Raw genomic sequence first — 23,997 nt, forward strand, 5'->3', positions numbered from 1 at the left:
ATGGTTGTCGAATATTTGATGCATCCGTAAGTGCAAATGTATTATATTAATATTTAAAAACATTTTAAATGTAATTCTATACCTTTGCTTCCTTCCTTCTTTTAAAAAACTAATATCAATAGCGAATGTATTATAAATAAATATTCATGTAATGTAATATGGGTGGATTTATAGAATAATTAATTTTTCACTTCAGGGCGAGCCTGATTGTTGGTCGTTTATTCAAGGATTGAACTGGCTTCAGCCTTCATTGGCAACTTCACCGACAATTCGTGACTGCGATGAGTATCATGCCAATTTGCCAAATAGAATTATATCGCATAAAGATATTTTGTGGTTATATAAAAGGTATGTATTTAACAATATAATGCATATAGTAGTTTGCAAAGCATTCGTGTAAAGTCAATGATTTTCAGTTTAGAAGATCATTCCTTGTCGCAGAAGCTGTCGTGGCTTTTGTCTGATAAAGAACATATACTTTCCTGCCTTGAACCATGGTCCTTTCTTTGCCAAGGAAATTTAGCCGAAGCCACTTTAGTCTGCCTGCGAGCTGTCGAAAAGAATGAACCAGCCTTATTAACCGAAATAGATCCATCTTTGGTAATGAAATAATATATTCCAAACTGCGTATATATAATTAAAATTGGTAACACCTTTTCAAAAAATTAATTAATACAATTAATACCTTAGATCTTTAATATTTTTATTAATTTTCAATATAATATAATAAAAAGCACTACAATATACCATAATAAAAAATTTATATTTCAAGAAACATAATTCGTGAATGTATGTTTTTAACATATAAGCTATATACAAAATATCGATTCTTACGTACATTTTGCTATTACATAGCTATTAATAGCAAGAGTCTTATGCAAATTTTAGTTAATCGTATCGTAACATTTATCTCTTACTCGAAAGTTTTATTTAATTACCGTCATTAGCCTGATGAATTACAATTATATAAGAAAATTGTAATTTTGTATCTTTGCCTTAGTGCAACCAGATCAATTAATCTACTTTGTTTTTATTTATTTTCTATTTCGTCAATTTCTCGGAAATTTCGGCAAATTTTCAGTCTCGTCAATCGAGCCTCTCGTCCAAATTCGAGATCGAACTTTTTAATTGAATTTTGCAAAAAAGTGTAAAGTGCAATTACACTTTTCAAAATATTGTCAGTTCTTATACCAATATCGTGTAATTTTTAAGTATTATATATTTTATTTATCAAATTATTTGCTATAATATTTACGAATAACCAATAATTGCATTAACTAAAAATCATAATAATCCTTTTGATTTGCATTTTCTGAAATCAATGCCGGTTATTATTAATTCTTAAAAATCATTTCACTCAATTTCTAACAATTTTAAAATCAATCGGAATCCATTTTTCTGGTTGGCACGTAGATGTTTCAATCCTATTAATAATAAAACTTTATTTTTATGTACATTTAAAAATAAAATTCAATAGATAATTAATTTAAAATAAATATTATACAGAGAATAAAACTTAAGTGATTAATATAATTAATCGGTAAAACAATATTTCTTTTATTATGCGGACATTCACCGTTTTTTCTGTTTTAATTAAACAATTTTCTCTCCTAGAGAAATCCCACAAGCTTATATAGCCATTTTATGAATTTCTCTTTTTACCAATCATCGGACATAACTACTAGTAGAAAATTTACTTACAACTAAGAATTATCATTTTTTACAATATTTTTATATATAAAACGAAATTTTTTTAATAAACGTTTCGATACTTATTCTCGTAAAATAGTAAATAAATTGAAAAAGGAGAAGTTTAATTCCCAACAAGTTAAGTATACATTATCGTGTATTATCACATAGTTCGTAAGTATTATGGTGGCTTATATTTTTACAAAAAGTTTAAAACTACTTTTTTTTTTTTTTTTTTTTTTTTTTAATGTAATTATCATAACAAAGAGACGAACGGCCTAATAGAAATTGCTTATTTTCTATTGCAAGGTGATAAGATTATCGATATGATTTCTTCTTATGATTAAGAAATAAATATAATGTCCGATATTTCGATCACTCATTAATTTCATTAACATTTATAATGAATTTGAAGTAACTTTTGATATAATGTTAGACGTAACATTAGATATTGCTGATTATTATTGTCCACAGTTTATTTATTATGCAATATAAATGTGTCGTAAATGAATGCACATTACGAGATATCATTCGAAGGTATTCTCAAAATTCTTGTTTTTATCCCGAATTAGAAAAACAATTGTTTGCCAAAATGTTAATAATCAAAATCAAATAGCGAGAAATAATTTATGAAACTTGATAAATTTGTATAAAAATCTAACGATGATAAGAGAATAATACTTAAAAATAAAGAAAAAATATTTTACTTTTTAGTTTTTACCAAATTGGAGCAGCAAAGATAGCCCGAAAGGAGCACACCGTCGTTCCTCCTCATACCCCGTGAATCTTGGCAAGACGCGTCAGCAAGTGCTCAATTTACGGACAGAGGAGCTTTTGCGCTCAAAAGCACCTAATGATTATACTCCAATTGTTCCCGATGAATTAGATAATATGAAGGCCGCGAGGTCAAAGACGAGCGACAAGCCAGTGAAAGAGGAAACGAGCAGCAATACATCCCTGAAAGCTTGGAGCAGTTTTCCGGAATTAAACGACAATGGCCCCGAGAGCAGCTGTGGGGGCGTTGCAGCGCTTAAGACTATGACGAAGACTATGAGAGCAAAAAATACGGCGGATAAAAGCGTTAAAGATCGTATTTCGCAATCGATCGAATTATCAGACGTGATAAAGGTCGACTATTCCGAAACAAAAGCCGCTGGCGCATCGATGACCACGGAAGCTAAGTGCAATACCGGTTAGTATAAATCCCGTTGATAATTTTCGATTTTCGTTTATTGATCCTTTCATGGACTATTTTATTTTAATTTGATAATAATTGTTCGATAGTTAATTCATACCATCTAAACTATTTTTCTGCTTATTCTCATGTCAATTGAGCAATACGATTTCATAATATAAATTAAGAACATTTTAATTAATGATATTTTATATATGTATGAAGTAGAATGAAAAATACAGGTCATGACAAGATTGTTTTTACCAATTTCTATATATATATATATATATATACTTACCAATTCTAGTTTTGCAATATATTAAAAATCTTGCTTCATTTTAATTATACTTATTGGTAAATATATTTATTAATAATATTATTGGAAATTATATAACAATTCCCATTTTATATAATTTGTAATAATCTTAAAAACTTGCGAACTAATTATTGCTATTTAAAACTATTTTCTAAGTTTCAAGAACTGAAAATTACATTGCAATATTAATAGAATAACTAAAGATTAATATTTTTGTATTGTTGTTCTTAAATTTAGTTAAAAATTTACGAATTATTATATATTATTGTTTGTACGATACTTAAAACTTTATTATTCTATTTATGAACTTGAAATCGATGATTCTTGAAAAGAATTTCTCAATTTATTTTCGGTATGATAATATCGATGTTTTATAAAAAAATATAATTAATAACATTTTCAAAAATATTTATAAATACTTTTAGCGATATATATATTCTTTACGTACTAAAACTATAATTTTTTTTTTTTAAACAAATATTTCAAAGTATTATATTAGAATTTTAAAATAAAATAATAAATTCTAAAGCAAAATAAACAATAAAATCGTTTAATATATATATATATATATATATATATATATATATATATATATATATATATATATATATATAGAGAAAAAATTTTATCAAAAACATATATATATAGTGAAAATTTAATTTCGCAAAATAAAATATTCAAATTAATATGAAGTAATATAAACAATATCAATTAATTTTACAGGCATAAAACTATAAGAATTTTAATTATTAGAAAAAATGTTTATATCGTTCTACTAGTTAATATATTCGTAATATTTGTATATATAATTTCAAATATTTCAAAAGTAACTAAAAATTTAAATCTATGAACATATATCGCACTACTGTTTAAGCCTATTTTTTCTAAATTCTTTTTAAATTCGGTCATAAGATTTAAAAACATAATATTTTTTTTCACTCAATAAATAATATTAATAAAAAGTATAAAGAAATTAAGAATTATCTAAATGCGAAAGAAGTTGATTTTATATTTTAATATTCCTGCTATTTCTTCAAAATATTTGAGTTAAAAAATAATACATATATGTGCAAATGCATTATTTAAAATGAGCGATTTCTTTAACAAAAGTCTTTAAGGATTTATATGAATTACGTAATATATCCGTGCAGATATTTTGTAAATACTTATTATATTATATAAAATAATCATGGAACAAAATTTAGATTTGATTTTATTTTTATAAATCTAAAAAACAAACGCTTACCACTATTTACGTGGCTGTTAAAAATTGCTTTCATTGTACGATTAAATTGATTTTATTTCGTTTATTCTGGTTGTGAATTATTCAATTAGTAGTATGGTTAAACGTTTCAGAGTACACCTACTAAATACTAATTTTCGTTGGAAAATGCAATTCTATATAGTTAGTTATAAACAGTAAGTATTCTCATGCAATTGTAATATTATAAGCAGTGAAAACGAAGTATATGGCAAGAAAGGGAAGGAAGGTTAGATCGGGACTGAGCACTAAGGTGAAAGGGACGATGACGAGTAGCGGTAGCTCAGACACCCTTAACTATGAAGACTCCCTCAGGACAACTGAGAACTCGGCTCGCAGCACAACGGACTCGGTTAAAATTTCGTCGGAGAAGCCCAAACGTATGGGTGCTTTCCTTGTTGGCTCGGCGCCTGAATTCTCCGGCTCTTGGAGTCTTGAAGTTGAAGGTCAGAAAGACCTTCGCACCCCCAAAAAGAGCTTTATCGAGGATGGAGGTAGCAGTGTCTTACCAATGGCAACGGGATATTTCCCGAGGCCCAAAGAGGGACAAAGCCTCACTAGTTTCTTATCCTCGGCACAATTCGCCAGAGCCAATGCCGAGCTCGACCGTGAAAATGCCCATTTCAGTATTTCCGAGGCTATGATCGCTGCCATTGAACAGGTTTGTAAATCATTTATTATAAACGCAAGCTCTAAAGACTTTAGAATAATAATTTTATTAATATAAGCTTTCATTAATTATTTTACATATTATGAGTTATGGGCAACGAATTCACAATTATAATGTACACTTTGCTGTATTCTATAATCGTGTAGATAATACTGTATATCTCTTTGTAGCTTAAGTGTAATAGACAACTACGGCTGGCGGACGAAGCTGTTGATGAGAGCGACGAGGAGATCAACAATCTCAAGCAGAGGATCAGATTAAGACGTCGTCAGCGTCAAGAGGAGCGACGAAAGGGAGGCGACAATGATGGCAACGGAGTTGGCACCTGGACACGCGATCTTCTGAGCGACGGCAAGACCGACAGTGAGTTCTCCTCTTCATCCTTTATATATCGTATCTACAAAATCAACGTTCTGGATTGTGTGAAAACGCTGCGCATATACCTCTAACGCAGCGTCCTCTTTATTTCGCTTATTCAGCAACTACGACCGATCAAAGTATCAGTCCTTTATCCACGTCTCCGGGAACACCCTCCGAAAGCATCTCCACAGACGACGTCGACGATTATGAAATGGATGACGCACATAATTTGTCCCGACTCAAAAATGCTGGTATAATATACTTCAAATAATATTGACAATAATATTTACTGTAAATTTTATCATTTTAACGTTATGTTATAATTCACTGGTATAACAGTAAAATTATACTTAGTCTTATATTGTAAAATTTATAATATTTTTGTTGTTACTTGTACATTATAACGTATCGGTATTAATTGCGATGTTCTTAAAAGATAAGGCGATTGCGTAAAGTTTATTGCACAAAATATTTACTGCGTATGAATATTTTATGAATTAAATAATTTTTCCCTAAGCAAGGTTAGATAAAACGAAATAGCTTTTTCATTTTAATTTTTAAGATTTTTCTTCGGCGAATATGAAAGAGATAAATTTACTTTAAATATAATACATTTACAATAAATGTTTTTAATTTCATAAAAGCATATTTTGCATTTAAATAGAATTTATTTTTAAATATCGATTTTTTTTTTTTTTTAACACTCTGTGTTATTATTATGGCGATTTTTCTCAAGTCGTTAACAAATCCTGAGTAATTCTTAAACCGCGAGTGTTATATTTAAATTTGAAAAACAAATAGAAAAACAAACAAACAAACAAACAATAAAACAAAAATAATAAATAATGATCGTTGGAAATCCATAATATAATGAGTATATTAAAAAATTTCTTTTAGGGTTATCGGTATCGATGGCGTCATTGTATTCCGAAGCTGATCTCTTTCGATCATCTCCGAAACATGGCATAGAGTCAAATTTAACCGATAGTATTATATCCGCAGAAGGAGTTGCCTTATCTTTAATTAGTAGATTTAGCGAAAAACACCTTCCACGAGCAAGCGAACTCAAATGGCTTGTCTCTGAACAAGATGCACCACAACGAGTTAGTATAATATTTATTTATAGATTAATAATTCAATGTTCATATATATCATTTATAGTGCTGAAAATTCAAAGCGACATTATTTTTTCCATTAGGTTAAATAATACGAATTTTAATGCGCTGTATACGGTATGCTTATTACTTATTAAAAAAGAATTTCATTAGGAAAAAAATAATATCATTTAAATTTATTTATAAATTTTTTTTTTAATAAAAAATAATTTTAAAGCTTACGCATAGTAAATTTATTACAGATTAATTAATTTTAAAAATAATTGAGCTATTCTTTATTAAAAATTAATCATTATTAACGTATTATTTTTTTTAAAGTTTTATCTCATCTTTCGAGGTCCTTTTTTATTCATATATCAATTTGGATTTGAATAACTCCATACAAATATACGTACGTATGATTAATTTTAATTGCCGTTCAATTATTTTAATAATAAAATGTCAATAGTTAATATAAAATACAGTGCGGAGTAAGATGATTGAAATTAAAAATATTGAAAGTTAATTTAAGTAAATGCCATTGAGGGTGCCAATTGCGTTATATCTGTAATTATCGTTAAAATTAATATAATAATTTATATAACAGCTGTTACCTCTGCCAAAAAGTTGGCCTGTAAGTCCCGATGACGCTGAATCCGGCGATGTCAATTCAATTTCTCTGAGAGGAACAATTGAATGGGCACCACCAAGGCCTCAAATAATTTTTACTGCACATCCACCCCCTGTGTAAGAGCTTTAATTATTACTATGTATATTATAAATAATTTTTATAAATTTATCAATTAAATCTAAATCGTTTGCTTTCTTTTCATATTGTAGTCAAATTAATTGTTTAATATACACAATTGAAATAAAAGAATCTCTAAGTCTTTAAATATTACAATGAAAAGTAGAAAAATTTAATTAAAACATTGTTTTAGTTTCTTTTTTTTTTAATTTGTGATTTAATGAACGTAGTTTACGTTCATTTCAAGCATCATTTACATATAAAAGGAAATAATAATTAATATATATATATATATATATTGAGATGGTAGTACGAATGTGCTTATATTAATTAAGGGAACCTTCAAATAAAAAAGTGTGTACCGGCTGAATATTCAACAAAATTATGCCATAAGCATAATGTTACAGTCATGTTTTCTTTTTGCAGAAGGCGAATCCTCATAGCAAAGCAAAATTATCGTTGTGCTGGATGTGGTATGAAAGTAGCGGTAGAGTATGCTAATAGATTTCGTTATTGTGAATATTTAGGTAGATATTTTTGTACTGGTTGTCATACTAATCAAGTGACTTTAATACCTGGGAAAATTCTAACAAAATGGGATTTTAATAGGTAAGCTTAAAATACATTTTTTTTTTTTTTTTTTTTTTAAACGTATATTGATATTTTAATTAAAATTTACAATTTATATTGGACTTGGTTAGGTATCCCGTTTCCAATTTTTCCTATAGACTTCTGGATCAAATGACAGTGGACCCACTTTTTCAAGTCAGTGATCTAAATCCAACGTTATATCGAAGAATAAAGCAATTAGATCGTACGAAATTGCTGAGAACTCAGTTGTTTTATTTAAAAGATTTTCTATTCGCTTGTCGCTTTGCCACAAAGTAAATTTACACGTTTTTATTAATATATCCATAAATTACGTATATCTTTTTCTTTTTTTTTTGCATTCTAAAATTATAATTTTAGTACTCAAGAAACGTTAAAAAGAGAACCTAATCATATAATTGCTGATCCACATATTTATTCTATACAAGATTTTACACAAGTAAAAGCTGGTGTACTGCCACTGGAGTTAAATAAATTAGTTCAAGAGTGCCATAAGCATGTCGCTGAATGTGTGGTAAGTAGCAGCATTTTTAAACAAAGATTTTAAATGCTTCTAATATATAATTCTAATTTATAAAATGCAATTATATATAGATTTTAGAATAAATGTAATCATAAGCATATTTTTAACGATATTTATTTATTATTTATTTATTTCTCGTGTAATTAAAGGGTTTATAATGTACATTAAAAAAAAAAAAAAAAGCTAATATCTTATATTCTTTAAATTTATTATAATTTTTAAAATATGTGCAAGACCGGTGTAAATTAAAAAAAAAAAAATGTTAATCCTTATATTAAAAGCGTTACAGCAAGATTTATTATTTTAACAAAAAATAATTTTGCTATTATATTGTTATTTACTTCATTTCAAATTACGTATCAAATAAAAATCTATTATAGATCGTATAAGTATAATTTCCAAAATTACTTCTTGAAAATAATTTTGTTTGTTAGAAATAACTATTATTAGCTATCGATTTAACGATTAACAGTTTTCTTGTTTTCAAACATTATATGCTATTATTACAATAAAATTATAAATAAATTTATTAAAGAAAATTTATTGATTTGTATTATTTATAAATTATATTTCATATAAGTATAGTTTATATGTTACAATTTTATGTTGTTGTGTCTTTTAAATATCGATAGAATATTTTGAATAAAAATATTCTTAAATTTAATTTCTACTACATAATATTTTATTACATTGCTGTACACATACTGTGGGAAGTGCAATCGCAAATTAAGTAGTATTGTATGAGGTTTCATTGAAATTAACATAATATACTTGAAAAGTTTAAAGGGAAGATAATTTTTCAGCTATGCCAAGCTCGGGGATTTGTCTGCGAGCTCTGTAACTCCAAGGATGTCATTTATCCATGGGAATTGAATAAAGTGATGAGGTGTGAAAGCTGTGGCACTTGCTACCATAAGACATGTATTAGTGCCAATGGAAAAGCAGGCAACAAAGAATGTAAAAGATGCAGCAGACTGCAAGCACGACGCAGATCTAAAGAAGAATCATGCGATACAAGGTGATCCAAAGCCTTCGACATTTCATTGACAGAATTGACAAAGCTAATCGTAGCACAAGACGATACGTAATAACAAAGTCTAACTTTCTAGTGGCCTAAAGTTCTATATTCCTTCACAATTGTTAATACAATAATAATCAGCCCACATTAAAACGCGTGTATTTATTTACAATTCTATGCATTTGAGTAATACTCATTTTATCCATCGATCGAACTTTATTAAGCAATGAATCAGAATAGCACCATTAAAACGGATGACGTGGTGTCCAACAGCTATTGCACACGATAATTTCTAATTATTATGTTGTAATCTGCCTGTAAGTGACCCCTAATACCTTGACACTTAGTTCTTTTATTTATAAAAAATAATGTTGATAACTAAATTGTAGCAAGTTTTCATTAGAAAATCATTTTTATCAACAATGGTTGTTAAAAAAAAAGGTGTTTTTTTTTTTGTTCTTTTGAAAGATTTAAATATTTCTTTTGTAAATAATTCAATGAATTCAATCAATATTAGTATTAAATAACAACCATCATACAAGGCTGATTATTAAATTGTCAATTTTGTAAGAATATTTGCAATCAATAAATACATAAAATAACAATTACTTATTTAAAATAATAACTATTCAAATTTTTAAGATCTTTCAACGAAAACTTACGTATTTATGAATTTGAGATTATTTAATAATCTATTTATATATTTATTGTATAAAGAAGATTTTGATACGACTGCCTAAATGTATAAAGTACTTTATTAACAGTGCACATTGCTAATTTGTATTAAATCGAAATAAGTTTTATAAAACGAGCATTTTTCAATGTAGCATTGAAAAAGTACATAAAGTTTACAAACTTTTCAACTTAAAATTATATTTTCTTTTATTTATGAACAATTTAAAATGAATGCCTGTTTTGTTTTGTAAATTATAATTTTTTTTCTTTATATAAATATTATATTATGATTTAATAGAATTGTTGAAATAACAAATTTTTACGCTATACTGTGTACTATGCTGTAATTAAAATAATTTAGTTATATTCATGTATCTTGTACATAAAAATTTAATATATAAAATTTTAAGTAAAACATATTATCTAAAAACTTGTTAAGTAATTAATTATTTTATCTATTTACTATATACTTTATAAATATAAAATTATATAAATTTTGTTTACAATTGATATCACTTTTTAAAATTATTTCAATATATTTGTTTTATATAATGATTTACTTCAATAAATTGTAGAATACACTTTTTATTGTCATTAAAGAAAAAACTTAAAATAATTATATAATTAGGTACTTTTTAGCAGGAATTCTGAAATATAAATTTTACAATTACTAATATAATATCCGTTTCTTTTGTGCCATTCGTTGAACAAATTTATAAATTTTATAATTTCAATTATTTTTATTTACATACATATCAGCACACAAATTTAAATTGTATTATATAATATTGTATATTGTTCTAGTTTATGTAAATAATAAGATACATGTTAACTGACCAATTTATTTAAGGTCAATATATTATAAATTAATATAATTAAATCAATGTGATATTTAGTATGTATTTTAGATAAGAACTTTATTCATTTATTATTTAAACTACATGTACTTTTTCAATAACTTCCTAGTTCAAATACATAGTACCTGGCTTGCAAGAGAATTTTTATATTTAAAAAATGTTGATGTAAATATGTAATATGTAAATATGTTATTTATTTTTTAACATTGTCATTTTTATAATGTTAAAAATAAAATCTAAATAAATAAAATATGAAATATTTATATATATTGCATTTTCATTAATAAATCAATAGAAGAAAGAAATGAAGAATAAGTAGAAGTAAAATTACAAATGACAAATTTATTATTTAAATTAAGTCACATTTATAATTGTCCACATACACACTTATTGCCCTATAAAATACTCAATAATAGTACATTCGCTGCTGGTAAAAAAAATATATTATAACATTATGTACATCGTGAAACATTTAGTAATAAAAATGTGGTAGCTTTATTGTTATTTACACATGATTTGTTTCATTTAAACAACATCAACAGAGAACTCGTTCATCCATCGAAATATAATATCAAAATTTATTTCGAAATTAATTAAAATTTTTAAAACATGTTATGGTATTCTAAAAAAAATTTAGAATAAAAGCACTGTTTGGGCTATGAAAATTCGAGGAAGTACTCACACTTACTTTTTATAATTTGAAATTAGAACAACACTTCACTAAATTAGCGAAAAAAAAATCAAAAAAGTCACAATTAGCGTATCACATAAAATGATATTGCTTGCTCTCCAGAAGAAAATTTAGCGATACAATTGTCACATAACCCTCAATGCATAATAATAGATTAAAAAATAAAAAAAAAAAAATAACGACGAATAAAGCTAAAATTATTTTTTAATCTAAAGAATCTTTTAATCGATTTCACGACAGTCAAGATATAACTACTGGCTTTCGACGATTAATCAGATGAATTTTCATTACGAAAAAGAAGAACTCACCTTTAGCATCGACTGCATAATATTATTTAGAAAATGAATGAATATATAATTAAAAGACATAAATTTATATCATCGTTATCAGTCTGTGTAAAGTGCACCAAAAATGCATAACAATGCGCCACATTTTTAGTCTATGACAGAATCCGCTTGAAAGAACGCAGGTCTTAATTATTTTTTTCTAAGTCAATCTTTAGTTTTATCGTTTTTTGTAAAATCACTGTGTATTATACAAAGCTTTTTTACATTCTCATAATACAATGCATTTACATATAAGAAATCGAAAATGGTCAGAGGATATTCGACGGATACCATTGAGCGTTTTTTTTATTATATATATAAAAACAAAAAAAAAAAAAAAAAAAAAAAAAAAAAAAAAAAAAAAAAAAAAACTAAAACAAAAAATTAAAAAATGATTTTTATAAATCCGTCAAAATTTAATAGATATGTAGAAAAGTATAACGCTATAGTAGACTTATTAACAAATATAAAATCTAAATAGCTTAAGAATATTGAGCGGCGTACAATACAGCTCAATGCATGTAGTAAAATGAATAAAACTTGTATAAACTCCATCCATCTTGACCCATTTTCAATATGGTTGTATTTCATTACTATTATGATTTAAACTAATTGAGTCCTTGGTTCATTGTCAACCGTTATCACACAAGCTTTGCAAGAACATCGAAGCGCGCGATTCGATGTTCAAGATTGTCTCGCTTTTGCCTCTTTCTCCCTCATTTCGGACTCAAGATGTCTCGCAGTCAAGATTTTGGTTCTGAAAAGAACCCCGTAATCGGCGCATCAATTTATGCGCCTGGCTTTGATTTTTCAGACTCTAATACTTACGGTTTATGCTAGAATTAATTACAAATCTAGAACGTCTTTTAATGGCACTTTAGCTACTTCAAAGAATATTCTAAAATAAAAATGATCCTTGATAATATTTATTATATACGTGATGCCGTACCAAATATTTATAATTAATTGAAAAATTCATGTAAAAAGTTGCATTACGAAAGCTTATAATAAATAATTTTATTTATTTTATTACTTATTAGTAAAATAATTGTATTTTATATAAAGGAAAAACTTTATTATTATTTATTTCAACTACTTGATTTATTAAATTAACACTAATAAAAATATAAAATAATTATATTATTTTTAAGAATATTTTTATATTCTTATATACAAAGTCTGATTATGTATTGAGTATTCTTTAATTTTAATAATTTAATATTGATTTTATTAGAAACTTATTCTTAGTATGTTAAAACAGCATTACAAATCAACATAAATGTCAAAAAATTAAAAATATTGGTACTAATGGAGTACACTAAACAATGTTTCATACTTACTTGTGACTATACTTATTTCGAACAGTTGATATAGCTTCTTTATGTTTTTTATGCAGGCCTTCATTCAAAACTAGGACAATATCAGAGAAATGTGACAACTTATAGCCCGTGTAATATTCTAATGTTGTCGTCCAACTTCCAAGATCCTTCATTTGTAACGCAAGGAATAGAGCCGCCGCTGCCATTTTACTATCGCTATATGATATCGTCGCATAATCAGTTAGTGAAAACTCCAAAATATAACGTGCCAATGTTAACGTCGGCATCGAAACCTTGGCGCACTAGAATTTTACATTAAATTAGTCAATATAAAACAACTTACCTACGTTTATTAATTTTAACGAATTAAAATTTTAACGATTTTATTTAATTATTTTATTCCAGCTCCGAAATACAAACCCTAGCATAACGTCGTAAAAATCGATAAGATAAAGGTATTCCAAGATTGAAATCCATAATTTTGAGAACATTCATTTCCATTCGAGTCAATTCTCGATGCGAGTAAGCACCATCACATATGTACAAAAAATCTTCTATCATTGGAGGAATTCTCTCCTATAAACATGAAATACATAAAATATAATAATGACAACAAAAATTAATGTTTATTATTAAGAAATGTTAATTATACAGTAACGAATATATGTAATGCATTCACTGAATTATTTTTAAAATTATTTTATTTAAAAACTTAACATGTAAAAACATCGTAATTTTTTATTTATTTGTCATATTATAATCTAAGTAATAATATTGAGAAAAATTAACATTTATAGTTAAAGTTAATTAAATTGAGGCCTTTAAAACCTATGGCTATTAATAGAACAATCAATAATTAACAATAAATTCTTATTGAAATTTAAATTTTATTATCTTGAATCGAAACTACCTAAGAATGTTAAATAGTAACAGAATAAATAATACTCATTCGAATATATTTTAAAATAAATTAACCAACTTGTTATACTCACATCAAATTTACTAGCTATATAAAGACTTGCAGCCCCAAGGAGTTGTAGCGTTTCTTTTCCCACTGTGACCTTGGTTAAATAAAGGTCCACCAGTTTCACCGCCAAATACAGGGTCTCGTGGTTGAGTTCAAAGGATTCTTGTACCGCAACCATCCAGTCGACGAGAAGAGAGCGCATCCAGCGTGACAGACACACTTGTCGCTCCATATAATCACCGATTGGGAAGAGATGCTCACGTCCCTTCAGGTACTCAAATATATCCATCGCATACTGCGGCACCTGATATGGGTCCTGCCAGTTTTCCGCGTCGAAGTCCCATTGCACACCGTCCGGAAGGACCGCTTTCGGGGCCACATTGCGACGCACTGGAATTACTTCCGACTTTTCAACAAGCGCTGTGGATGGCGCTTTACTTTCCAGTGTTAATGTTTTCTTATCTGTATCCTAGGAATCACAGAAATTATATATTATATGCAAATATCTACTTAAGTTTATAATTATATTATAATTTTAAGTAATAAAAACCCTTTATGTATATTTTTAATTGAGGTGCTTCAATTGCATTAAAGTTTAATATATTTTTTTCTATATTCTTCCTTATTTATTGAATTATTAATTTATTAAAGACAAGATTGACCCCATTTCATCTTGTTTCAAGTTATTTTCTAAAGTAAATGTGATCTTCATAATATCAATAAAAAATTTATAACAAACAAAAAATGAATATACATTTAAGTTTATATATATATATTAATAATAAATAATTAGGAAATCTTACTACATTGAGGAAGTTTATAGGGCACAGATTTCATACATTTATCATCAGAATTTCAAAATAAATTTCTATAAGAATGACACTAGTTTGATTCAAATTTAATACTTATTATTTAAGCACTTTGATATGAATCAATGCAAGCTTAATTTTAATATAACATTTAAAATTTCTATTCTATAAGTTTTAGGAACTCAATGAAATGCTATGAATTTGTAATTTTATGTCAATTTCAAATAAAACTTTTAAACATTTCTTTTTCAAATCAACTAATTTTATCTCACAACTATTGTTCCATTATTATTTAAAAACTATATTTTCGATAAAACTTACTTTTTGAGTCCTAGATAATCGTTTTACATTTTCTTCTGGAAGAGTTTCCAAGGCACTAACGTATAAAGAACTTTCGTCAGATTTCTCTAGATCCACACTCCGTCTTGTATTGATTACTTTAGCGGAAGTTTCTGTTTTGTCATCTCCTTTTTTCACTGGTGGTTTGACACGCGCTACTTGTTTAGATTTGACATGAGCATTATCATGTTTGCCCAATATTTTATCCAACGGCCTTAATGTGCTTGCTGTTTGAGTACTGCTAGTTTTAACAGATTGGCTAATAGAAATTTTTTTTGTAATTTTTTTAGTTTCGTGTAATTGAACACCTATAGTTTTTCCAATAGCCTAAATGGAATATATAAAATTTTTAACAGAAATTGCAAATTAACTAGTTTATAAATTTATACAATGAAACTATATAAAATAAGATACTTCACAGTAAAGAATTTTATTTATTATATAAATGTATCAGTAAGTAATTTTAATTAAGGAACGTACATTTGTGATGTTACCAAGCGCAGACCGCTTTGTCATTTTGTCTTTCATTGGTGAGGCTTCAGCTTTACGTTTAATTCTTGTATCTTTAAACAGAATTGGTTGTTGTTTTTCTGTATGTGTATTAGGAATAATTGTATTTTGTTGGCGTATTGCCGACCCCCGTCGCGTGACTACTCCACTAGTAGTTGCCTTAGTCTGTGTACTTAATACTTTCGAAGGTGCCATTTTGAAGACAAAAGTCTCTTGTCTTCTAAATAAGTTCTATAAAGTAAAAAATAAATATAAAATAAATATATAAAATATATATATATATAAAAAAAAAAATAATAATAAAGTAAAAATAAGTTAAAAGAAACGATAAAAAATTTAGTTTAAAAAGAATTAACTTCTTAATAATATAATAAGTTCTTTAATAAAAATACTAGATTACAATTTAAGAAAATTAACACTGCTGTGATGAGAAAATTATATTTTATTGTTAAATTTGGCGAATAAAACAAATATTCAAAATTAAATTAGGTAATGCTAAAGATATTAATACTGTTATAAATATTTTATAATATTTACCAAAATTAATGTATATTTAATAAAATTAAGATATTGCTCTTGTTTAAATTAATCAATGCTTAAATTTCAAGACATTGTATTATAAAGAAATCTTAAAAAATATCTGGAAAGAATTATAAAAAAATTTATTTTTTAGTTAAGATCGTGCCAAGGATTGTTGGCATTTATTTAAATATTGATCTAATGTTGATTTCCTATCGAATATAATAAAATAAGTAATCATGATTTTGTTAAATATACTATTTTAAATTAAAATATATTTATATTTAAAATAACAAGTTTTTTTTCGTTTTTTTTTTTTTTTGTTTTGTTGTAATATGTTACATATATACATAAGCATTTATATATTATACGCTTTGATTAATTTTAGCAAAGAATTATTAATCTTCATGTAATTGATTATACGTTGAACATCTTAATAATTTTAAAGATGATCAAACTAAATAAATATTATTAAAATAAAAAGATATTTAAGAATATTTAGTGCATGGTATGTTAACAGATGTTTCTAACAAACATCTGTAAAAATTTGAATTTGAATACGTATGAAAACTTTAACTTTATAAAGATATAGAAGCATGAGATACTGAATTATTCATATTTAATAATAAAAGAAAATCAACATTAAAATAAATATTACCAGATATATTTCATTGTTATATCTGAATTTTAAATTAGCTAATACAAAAATCTTATCAGGTACCATAATTTTAGAAGACAATAATAAATTGTTAAAATATTTATTTCTACGAATGCCATTAGATAAGGTAGAGAATAATTGCAAAAAATTATTAATTTTTTTATTTATATATATATATATATATATATATATATAAATTGAATATTCATTAAAAGAATATATTAATCTTTAATTTATTATTCAAAGAAATATAACTAATTATTTTTAATAATCTAATTTTTAGGTTAATTATTGTACATTATCTCAGTTTATTAATAAATTCGTTAAATTAATTAATTATGAAATTAAAAAAAAAAAAATAAATAAAACTTAAATTTTATACTTATATATCTCATGGTCAATCAACCGCAATTATAAAACATTATTAATAAATATATATATATATATATATATGTAAAATAGGTAATAACCTTATTAAATAAAGTGATATGTATTAAAGATCTAAGTAGCCGTAGTACATATGAAGCAATCGATCTTGAAAGAAATATGTTTCCAAGACCGTTTGAGGTAAGAAGTCTCGCGGTAAGCCGTAACCGTTGTCACTATCCAAAATCGATCGTCCAAACTCAGTTCGAAAACTTGAAGCAATTTCTAAATTCTGTTGTCTTTCAATAGACTCGAACTCCCCCGACGATATCCAACTAAAATCATGGGTAACTTCAGTCAGAAATCTAAAGATATAACGAAAATTCATCGAGTTGTTATGCGCGTAATTCCGTTAGAGCAGGCCAGCATGACGGGGAAACGGGCGGGAAGAAAACTCGCTTTTCCACTGTTTGCGCTTTCCCCAACGGTTCGCACAATCATTAGCAGCACAGCCGCAACAATTCTCGTCGGTAAAAATCCAATGAACTTTCGAACTTATACGTTAAAACTGCGAAGCCATGATGAAACGATCCAAAACAATCACTGCTCTCGCATACGCGGATAACGCATGTTTCGTAACGGTCGGACGGCGCACAGATACATACCTGCTTTTGCTTGTCCTTTTTTTCTTTCGGCTATCGTAAATCGTTTCTAGGATCTTAGTGGAAGAACGTCGTCATTTATTTACAAGGCGAGCGACGACTGGCTAAGTAATACGGTACGTTTTGGTAGCCCCTCCGACTGCCTCAGGCTGATGCGTTTAGCCGTTAAATTTTCATCTCGTACATCGTCTCATCAATACGGCCATTCGTGCGTATGCGTTGCGTGCGACTGAAATTGACGCTCGTTCAAACTAACGTCGGAAACCGTTGGACTGAAGAGGGATTGGCCCATGACCGGAACCACCGACCAATCGAATCCAAATAGGAAATAACCGCAGCATGCCGTCGGCTAATGACGGGATGCTCGTCACGTAACGGACTCTCGGAGTCTTACAGCAATCGCTGTTACCAGCCTCGTCGACAGATTGAACAATCGTCTTCGTTACGATGCGGATTTCGAAGAATTTTTTTCATTCCATCATTTAACGGGACAGGCTTATGTCGTATCGTATGTGAGCATGCAATAGGATTCCCATTCATTTCAATATTTATTGAATGTTTCAGCATCATGGGAAACAACTGCCTTGGTTAAAGCATCGAACTAAATGTCCTTTTTTATTTGTTATTATTACGCGTCGCATTTGCGTCTGCACCGGCAAATTTTTATATGCGTGTGACCGAATGTACAAATAATCAATAATCAAAGCTAATTATGTAATGTATGAAAGAATGTAACAGTTAATCGAGCGATGTGTGTATTGTGTTTACATTTTTGATGAACAAATTTTAAATGGTTAGGGAGATTGTACGTGGCAGTATGTTTATACTTTTACGATGCAAATTTGTATTCAAAATGCATATTGCATTCACACCGCTTTTCGTTGTATATATTATTATTCATTATTAATGATAATACCATAGCGATGACTTATTATTATCATCAAACAAATAAAAAACAGGCATTTATTTACCGGGCCTTTTTAATTAATAGAAAAAAAAATAAGTTCGTAGTTCTCGGAAACGAGTTTTTAATAGGATGATTTTATAAGTATTTGATCGTTCGATACAATGGATGAGGGATAATTATTTTTAAAATAATCGATGCATTCGGTTGATAGAGATAATTTCAATTATATAAACATACATATGTGTTTATACGGTTATATATATATATATATATATATATATATATATATATATATATATGTGTGCACGCATGTATGCATGCATGCGTATGCATATTCGTATACGCAACAGGGGCGCGCGCGCACTCACTTACGCACACACCCATATAATTATATATGATTTAAATTAAAACATTGATAAAAATTATGATGCACGTAATCTAGTGGATGTGACAGCATTTAAAATGCATATTATTTTAGCGCTCTTGTTAAATATAAAAGTGCGGATATTTGCATTAAATTTCGAGGAAAGGAACTTCATATACTTTGTTTGCTTGCAATGGACTCCATAATGAGCAATAAATACAATTTATAATCATCGTCATCTTTCTAGTCGGCTTATGGACCAAGTAATGTATCGTTGACAGTCACTTTTCGTATTGCCGTCCACTTATGACGAAAAGCCGCTGGAGCCTCGAGCCGACGCCAGAGCACACGTGAAAAGCGAATGTGGAAAGTCCTTGCAAGTGGTGGAGACTGGTGTACGGTAGTTGCGTTGCAGCCGTTCTTTTGTTTCTCGGAGGCCTTTTCAACCATTATTAACGTTATAAGAAATAATCGGTGTCTCCGACCGAGCCCGTCGCCTCGGCAAACACCGCACACACTGCCATTAGCGTCTTCCTAGAGTGCGACCGTCGTTCGTGCAGCAGGTCATAACTTGTAAGTTGCTAGCCACCACCACCACGGATGATGACTTTGCTCCGACAGTCCCCGGTGTTTTGCTCGCGAATCACTGCATATTTACTAAAGTACGCAGGCACAGTCGAGCATGCATACACGTACGTATATACACTACGGGTGCGCGCGCGCGCGACCGTGTATGTATAATAAGAGTCTCGGGCGCTCTAATAAATTTGTGTGCGTACAGGGGTGCCTAATGTCAAACACCTTTATCTTGATTAAAAGTGACTCAAGGTTTTTTTTCTTCATTAAACCATGTTAACCGACGCTTTCCCCTTTTCCTTTGTCATCACGACTTTATGATATCCTTCACTTAATTACATATCATTTACCGCTTAACTTTTCCATTTTCTTTTCTTTTTGTTTGTTTTCTTTTGTTTTCGCAATTGTTGCACATAAATTGTTTTGTTGTTGTTTATTATTATTTTTATTATTATTATTATTATTATTATTATTATTATTATTTTTTTTTTTTTTTTTTTGTTAAATTGTTACCTCCGTATCGCGACGAATGGCACATCGGCCGAACAAATTTCACCTTACATTTAAACATAAAATTATCAAGTACAATTTATGTGCTAATGTAAAACGGTCGTTATCTTGTATATTGCAGTGATAAGCCAAGGGCCGCTACAATAATATAAAATATTTCGACACCACGGAGCAGATAATATCGGTAAATTTTGAGCTTTGAATCAATGGATTCAGTGACTATTAATTGATTATAAAAGTAAATTAATTGGTAGGATAAAACTCGATTTTAAAGCTCATTTCGATTTGTCATTAAAATATAATGCATAACCAACGATTCATTGTGAAATACATTGCCGTTAATACGTGTTATTTGTATTTGCCGGAGTATTGTTATTACAAAATCAAGACACAGGTAAGTACGAGTAAGACCGTTTTATTATACTTATTGCTTTCGGTTAGATTAGTGTTTAAACAATTTATTCTGTATCGCATACACAACTAATGCGAAACTTTCGAATGCCCTGCCTTACGTATTATTAATTAAAAAACAAGGCAATCCGTGATTATATAATGAAAATACGAATAATTCCAATGGATAAAGTCGCGAACTGCGATACCATTCTTACATATAAGTGGTATCCATTTTATCTGTCATATTCTACGTTGCCGACTGCTTCAAATAATTTGAAGATTAATGATAGTAAGATAAACAATTATTTTCAATCCGCAAAATCAATGAATGTAATGATAAATTTGAAATAATTTCAATAAGAAGTTGGTCTTAAAATAAAATATTAAATTATCTGTAATGCATGGATCGTAGATTAAAGGTTGTGAGCATTTTAAACAATTTTCGGCACACGTGTATATCGTACAATTAATTTTCCATTTGGAATGTGTGGAAAAAAAAAGAAAAAAGAAAAACATATAATTTGCTTTTTCTGAGCTTTGTAGGCTTATCGAACTTTATATGGATTTCAATGAAAAATAATACGGAAAATTTATGCTCGATATAGCAGTGTCCAGTCTATCGAATACACTCCGGCGCTAAAATGTTGCAATGTCGTGCGTTAAATTATATACGGTTTTTACTAGATTTAATATCCCGTATAACCAAAATCTAATCCCCACTAACTTTCGAAAATATATTACCGATGTTATCGTACAAAATCGCTATTTACCGAGTGCGTTAATATGGATCAAAACTTCGATTTATGCGTGACAACATTTATACTTTGATACGTTCCCGGGTGCATTGAGAATTCACCTCGTGATAAAAGACACACAAATCATCCTCTTTTTAAAATTGTCATTTTACCATTATAGCTTATTGATTTGGAAGTTTATATTCGAAATCGTAACGCGTACTCCCAACTTATTGGCTGCATATTACGAATGTGTAATGGAATGGCGATGGTACTTAAACACTTGAGTATTTATATATATATATATATATATATATAATGCATAATTATTAATAAAACCACATTGTTTGTTACATTATTTATTAATTTTTTTTTAACAATAATTAATAAATTACGTAGTTTATTGGTTTTATTCAAATTTACAGGAAATATTGAAATTCTTTAAATTTTTAGTCTGGTTTTTTAAAATGCATGCTATCCTGATCAGCTAATTCAAATTATACATAGTTTTTGCTAAAAACGTTCATTACGTACTTTTACATATGGTAGTAAAAAAAATTCAGTGTACGATCCTGAAAGTCAAGTTTTTATAGTATTTATGAATTTATCGAATTATATCGAATGATTATTGAAATATTTACTAATTGTTTCATTAGTACTGGACGAATTTTATTTTAGATTATATATATATATATACTATTATTATCTCTGTTTTCAAATTGTAAGTGCTTGAAAGTTTAAGCTTTAAAGATACTATAAAATTTCAATTAATAAATTAGAATATTCATGATTATATTAAGATATGAATATGTGTTCCATGTTGTTACGTTCGCATTGAGAATTTTGCTTATTAGTGTATTGTTTATAAGACTTTGTATTTTCAGGTAATCAACAAATTAAGTTTTAAAGAGATAATGAGTGAGTGAGTTGAGTGAGTGAGGGAGAGAGGGAGAGGGTGGGGGGGGGGAGTACAAATAATGAAAATTAAGATAAGGACTAGAAAAATACTAAACAAAAACTGTATTAAATTAACGATATTCTGATACAATATTTTCCCCCATCCATTTTCTTCGTTCTATTCCAGTTGAATGTCGCGAAAGTGAGACACAAGGAAGACTATTATTACTTATCTAGGTACATGGGGCCAAGTCCCGATAGAAATAATGTCTGCCTCAGCGCAACATTTGCAAGGACTTTAAACATTAACGAGGGCGATGAGGTCTTTGTGTCTTGCTTCGAAGATGCGCCATCCTTAACGAGCGTCAGCGTCTCTCCTAAAACCTTGCACGACCAAGAAATAGTGGTGAGTATATTTTTCCGCCTTCGAGCCTTATAGTTTTGTTATTATTTTTATGCTATCTTATTTCCCTAAATTTAAGATACATAAAATACTTCTGCGTTGTTGTATTTTCTTAGTAATAAAAGAAAGCTATCACGAGATAATATTTATCGTTTCATTACAATGGTTTAATTTTAAATAGTTTATTTTTTCTATTAAAATGAGTAGATCGATAGATATTTTTATAATTCCGAAGCATAAAGTATATTATAATGAAATATTTAAATTTCTGCACTATTTTTATCGTATAATTGACATAACAGATTAAATAATTTTTAATTTAAGCAACAATTATTTTTGTTTATTTGTGTAAGTTGAATATTCTTATTAATATATATGAAATACATCTTTCTCTTTCAGATTCTATTGACTTTTATATTTTTCTATAAGCTATTTACATGATAATATTGACAAATAAATAAAACATTTATAGAATTATTTAAGTCATTTTTTGTATTTTGTAAATAACTAATAATTGTTTAAATATAATTCTTTTTTCCTTAATCTGCGAGTTTTGTAATTGCAAACTACTATTTCTTTTTAACTTATTATCTATTTTTTATTATATTATATATTTTATATTATATATTATATTTTATTATCTATATTTCTTATTATCTATTTTTAAATTGTTAATCGTACTTTTTATTTTTTATTATGGTTTCATTTTTCATTATATTTTTTGTACTTAGTGTTTTAGATTTTCTACTTCTTTATTCTGCCTTCTTACATACATAATTTTTTCTTTTCTTTTTACGTTCATCGCACTAGCGTTTCGCACTTCTCAACGTACACTTTACAATCATCATGTACGCATACTCTCGTACGAATTCGCTAAACGCATTTTTAACTTCCTTCCCGTCTTTTTCTCTGAATTCATGTCTTATATTTTTTTGTTAATATCTATATACTAGTAATTCGACTAAATGTTTATTTTTCTATTATTCTGAAGCTTTTTGTTTGTTTATTTTTTATGTTCGTTGCTTTTTTTTTTTTTTTTTTTTTTTTTTTTAA

The 23,997-nt window shown here is 27.8% G+C and overlaps 3 protein-coding genes across 5 annotated transcripts in view; 2 read left to right on the top strand and 1 right to left on the bottom strand.

Moving 5' to 3' along the window:
• On the top strand, positions 1–9,823 carry Rubicon (run domain Beclin-1-interacting and cysteine-rich domain-containing protein rubicon). Its single transcript, XM_011507429.1, has 13 exons — positions 1–26; positions 175–348; positions 417–600; positions 2,404–2,881; positions 4,635–5,101; positions 5,281–5,473; positions 5,590–5,721; positions 6,368–6,573; positions 7,172–7,311; positions 7,739–7,921; positions 8,014–8,196; positions 8,282–8,435; positions 9,248–9,823. The coding sequence occupies exons 1-13, from the start codon at positions 1–3 to the stop codon at positions 9,464–9,466; spliced, it is 2,739 nt and encodes a 912-aa protein (XP_011505731.1). The 3' UTR covers positions 9,467–9,823.
• A 2,565-nt stretch (positions 9,824–12,388) lies between these two features.
• On the bottom strand, positions 12,389–18,378 carry CycB3 (cyclin B3). 3 transcript variants are annotated; one of them, XM_011506926.1, is made up of 8 exons: positions 18,164–18,378; positions 15,926–16,186; positions 15,428–15,772; positions 14,323–14,766; positions 13,751–13,906; positions 13,352–13,632; positions 12,840–12,909; positions 12,389–12,768 (listed from the first exon to the last, which is right to left on the bottom strand). In XM_011506926.1, exons 2-7 carry the CDS (start codon positions 16,148–16,150, stop codon positions 12,858–12,860), a joined length of 1,503 nt encoding a protein of 500 aa, XP_011505228.1. In that variant the 5' UTR covers positions 16,151–16,186; positions 18,164–18,378; the 3' UTR covers positions 12,389–12,768; positions 12,840–12,857. The 3 variants fall into 3 exon arrangements, with proteins under 3 accessions (XP_011505228.1, XP_011505226.1, XP_011505227.1); XM_011506924.1 differs by having other exon boundaries at positions 12,389–12,909; XM_011506925.1 differs by lacking the exon at positions 18,164–18,378 and adding an exon at positions 17,603–17,660 and having other exon boundaries at positions 12,389–12,909.
• A 1,300-nt stretch (positions 18,379–19,678) lies between these two features.
• Pex1 (peroxisomal biogenesis factor 1) overlaps positions 19,679–23,997 on the top strand; it is a 14,225-nt gene continuing 9,906 nt past the window's right edge. Inside the window, exons 1-3 of the mRNA XM_011507430.1 lie at positions 19,679–20,004; positions 20,639–20,911; positions 22,729–22,947. Of these exons, the coding sequence (XP_011505732.1) occupies positions 20,819–20,911; positions 22,729–22,947 (312 nt within the window). The 5' untranslated portion in view covers positions 19,679–20,004; positions 20,639–20,818. The remainder of the gene's footprint in view (positions 20,005–20,638; positions 20,912–22,728; positions 22,948–23,997) is intronic.

Source organism: Ceratosolen solmsi, unplaced genomic scaffold (genome assembly GCF_000503995.2).
Source record: "Ceratosolen solmsi marchali unplaced genomic scaffold, CerSol_1.0 scaffold6, whole genome shotgun sequence".
Classification (NCBI taxonomy): Eukaryota; Metazoa; Arthropoda; class Insecta; order Hymenoptera; family Agaonidae; genus Ceratosolen; species Ceratosolen solmsi.

What these genes read in the sequence shown, in the direction of transcription:
- Rubicon (XM_011507429.1), top strand. Translation starts at nt 1, where the DNA reads ATGGTTGTCGAATATTTGATGCATCC. An exon ending in GAGCGACGGCAAGACCGACA is followed by an intron (nt 5,474 to 5,589) that starts GTGAGTTCTCCT and finishes TCGCTTATTCAG; the next exon opens with CAACTACGACCGATCAAAGT. An exon ending in AGCATGTCGCTGAATGTGTG is followed by an intron (nt 8,436 to 9,247) that starts GTAAGTAGCAGC and finishes ATAATTTTTCAG; the next exon opens with CTATGCCAAGCTCGGGGATT.
- CycB3 (XM_011506926.1), bottom strand. Translation starts at nt 16,150, where the DNA reads ATGGCACCTTCGAAAGTATTAAGTACACAGACTAAGGCAACTACTAGT. An exon ending in CGCTTGGTAACATCACAAAT is followed by an intron (nt 15,773 to 15,925) that starts GTACGTTCCTTA and finishes TATTCCATTTAG; the next exon opens with GCTATTGGAAAAACTATAGG. An exon ending in TTTTACGACGTTATGCTAGG is followed by an intron (nt 13,633 to 13,750) that starts GTTTGTATTTCG and finishes GTAAAATTCTAG; the next exon opens with TGCGCCAAGGTTTCGATGCC.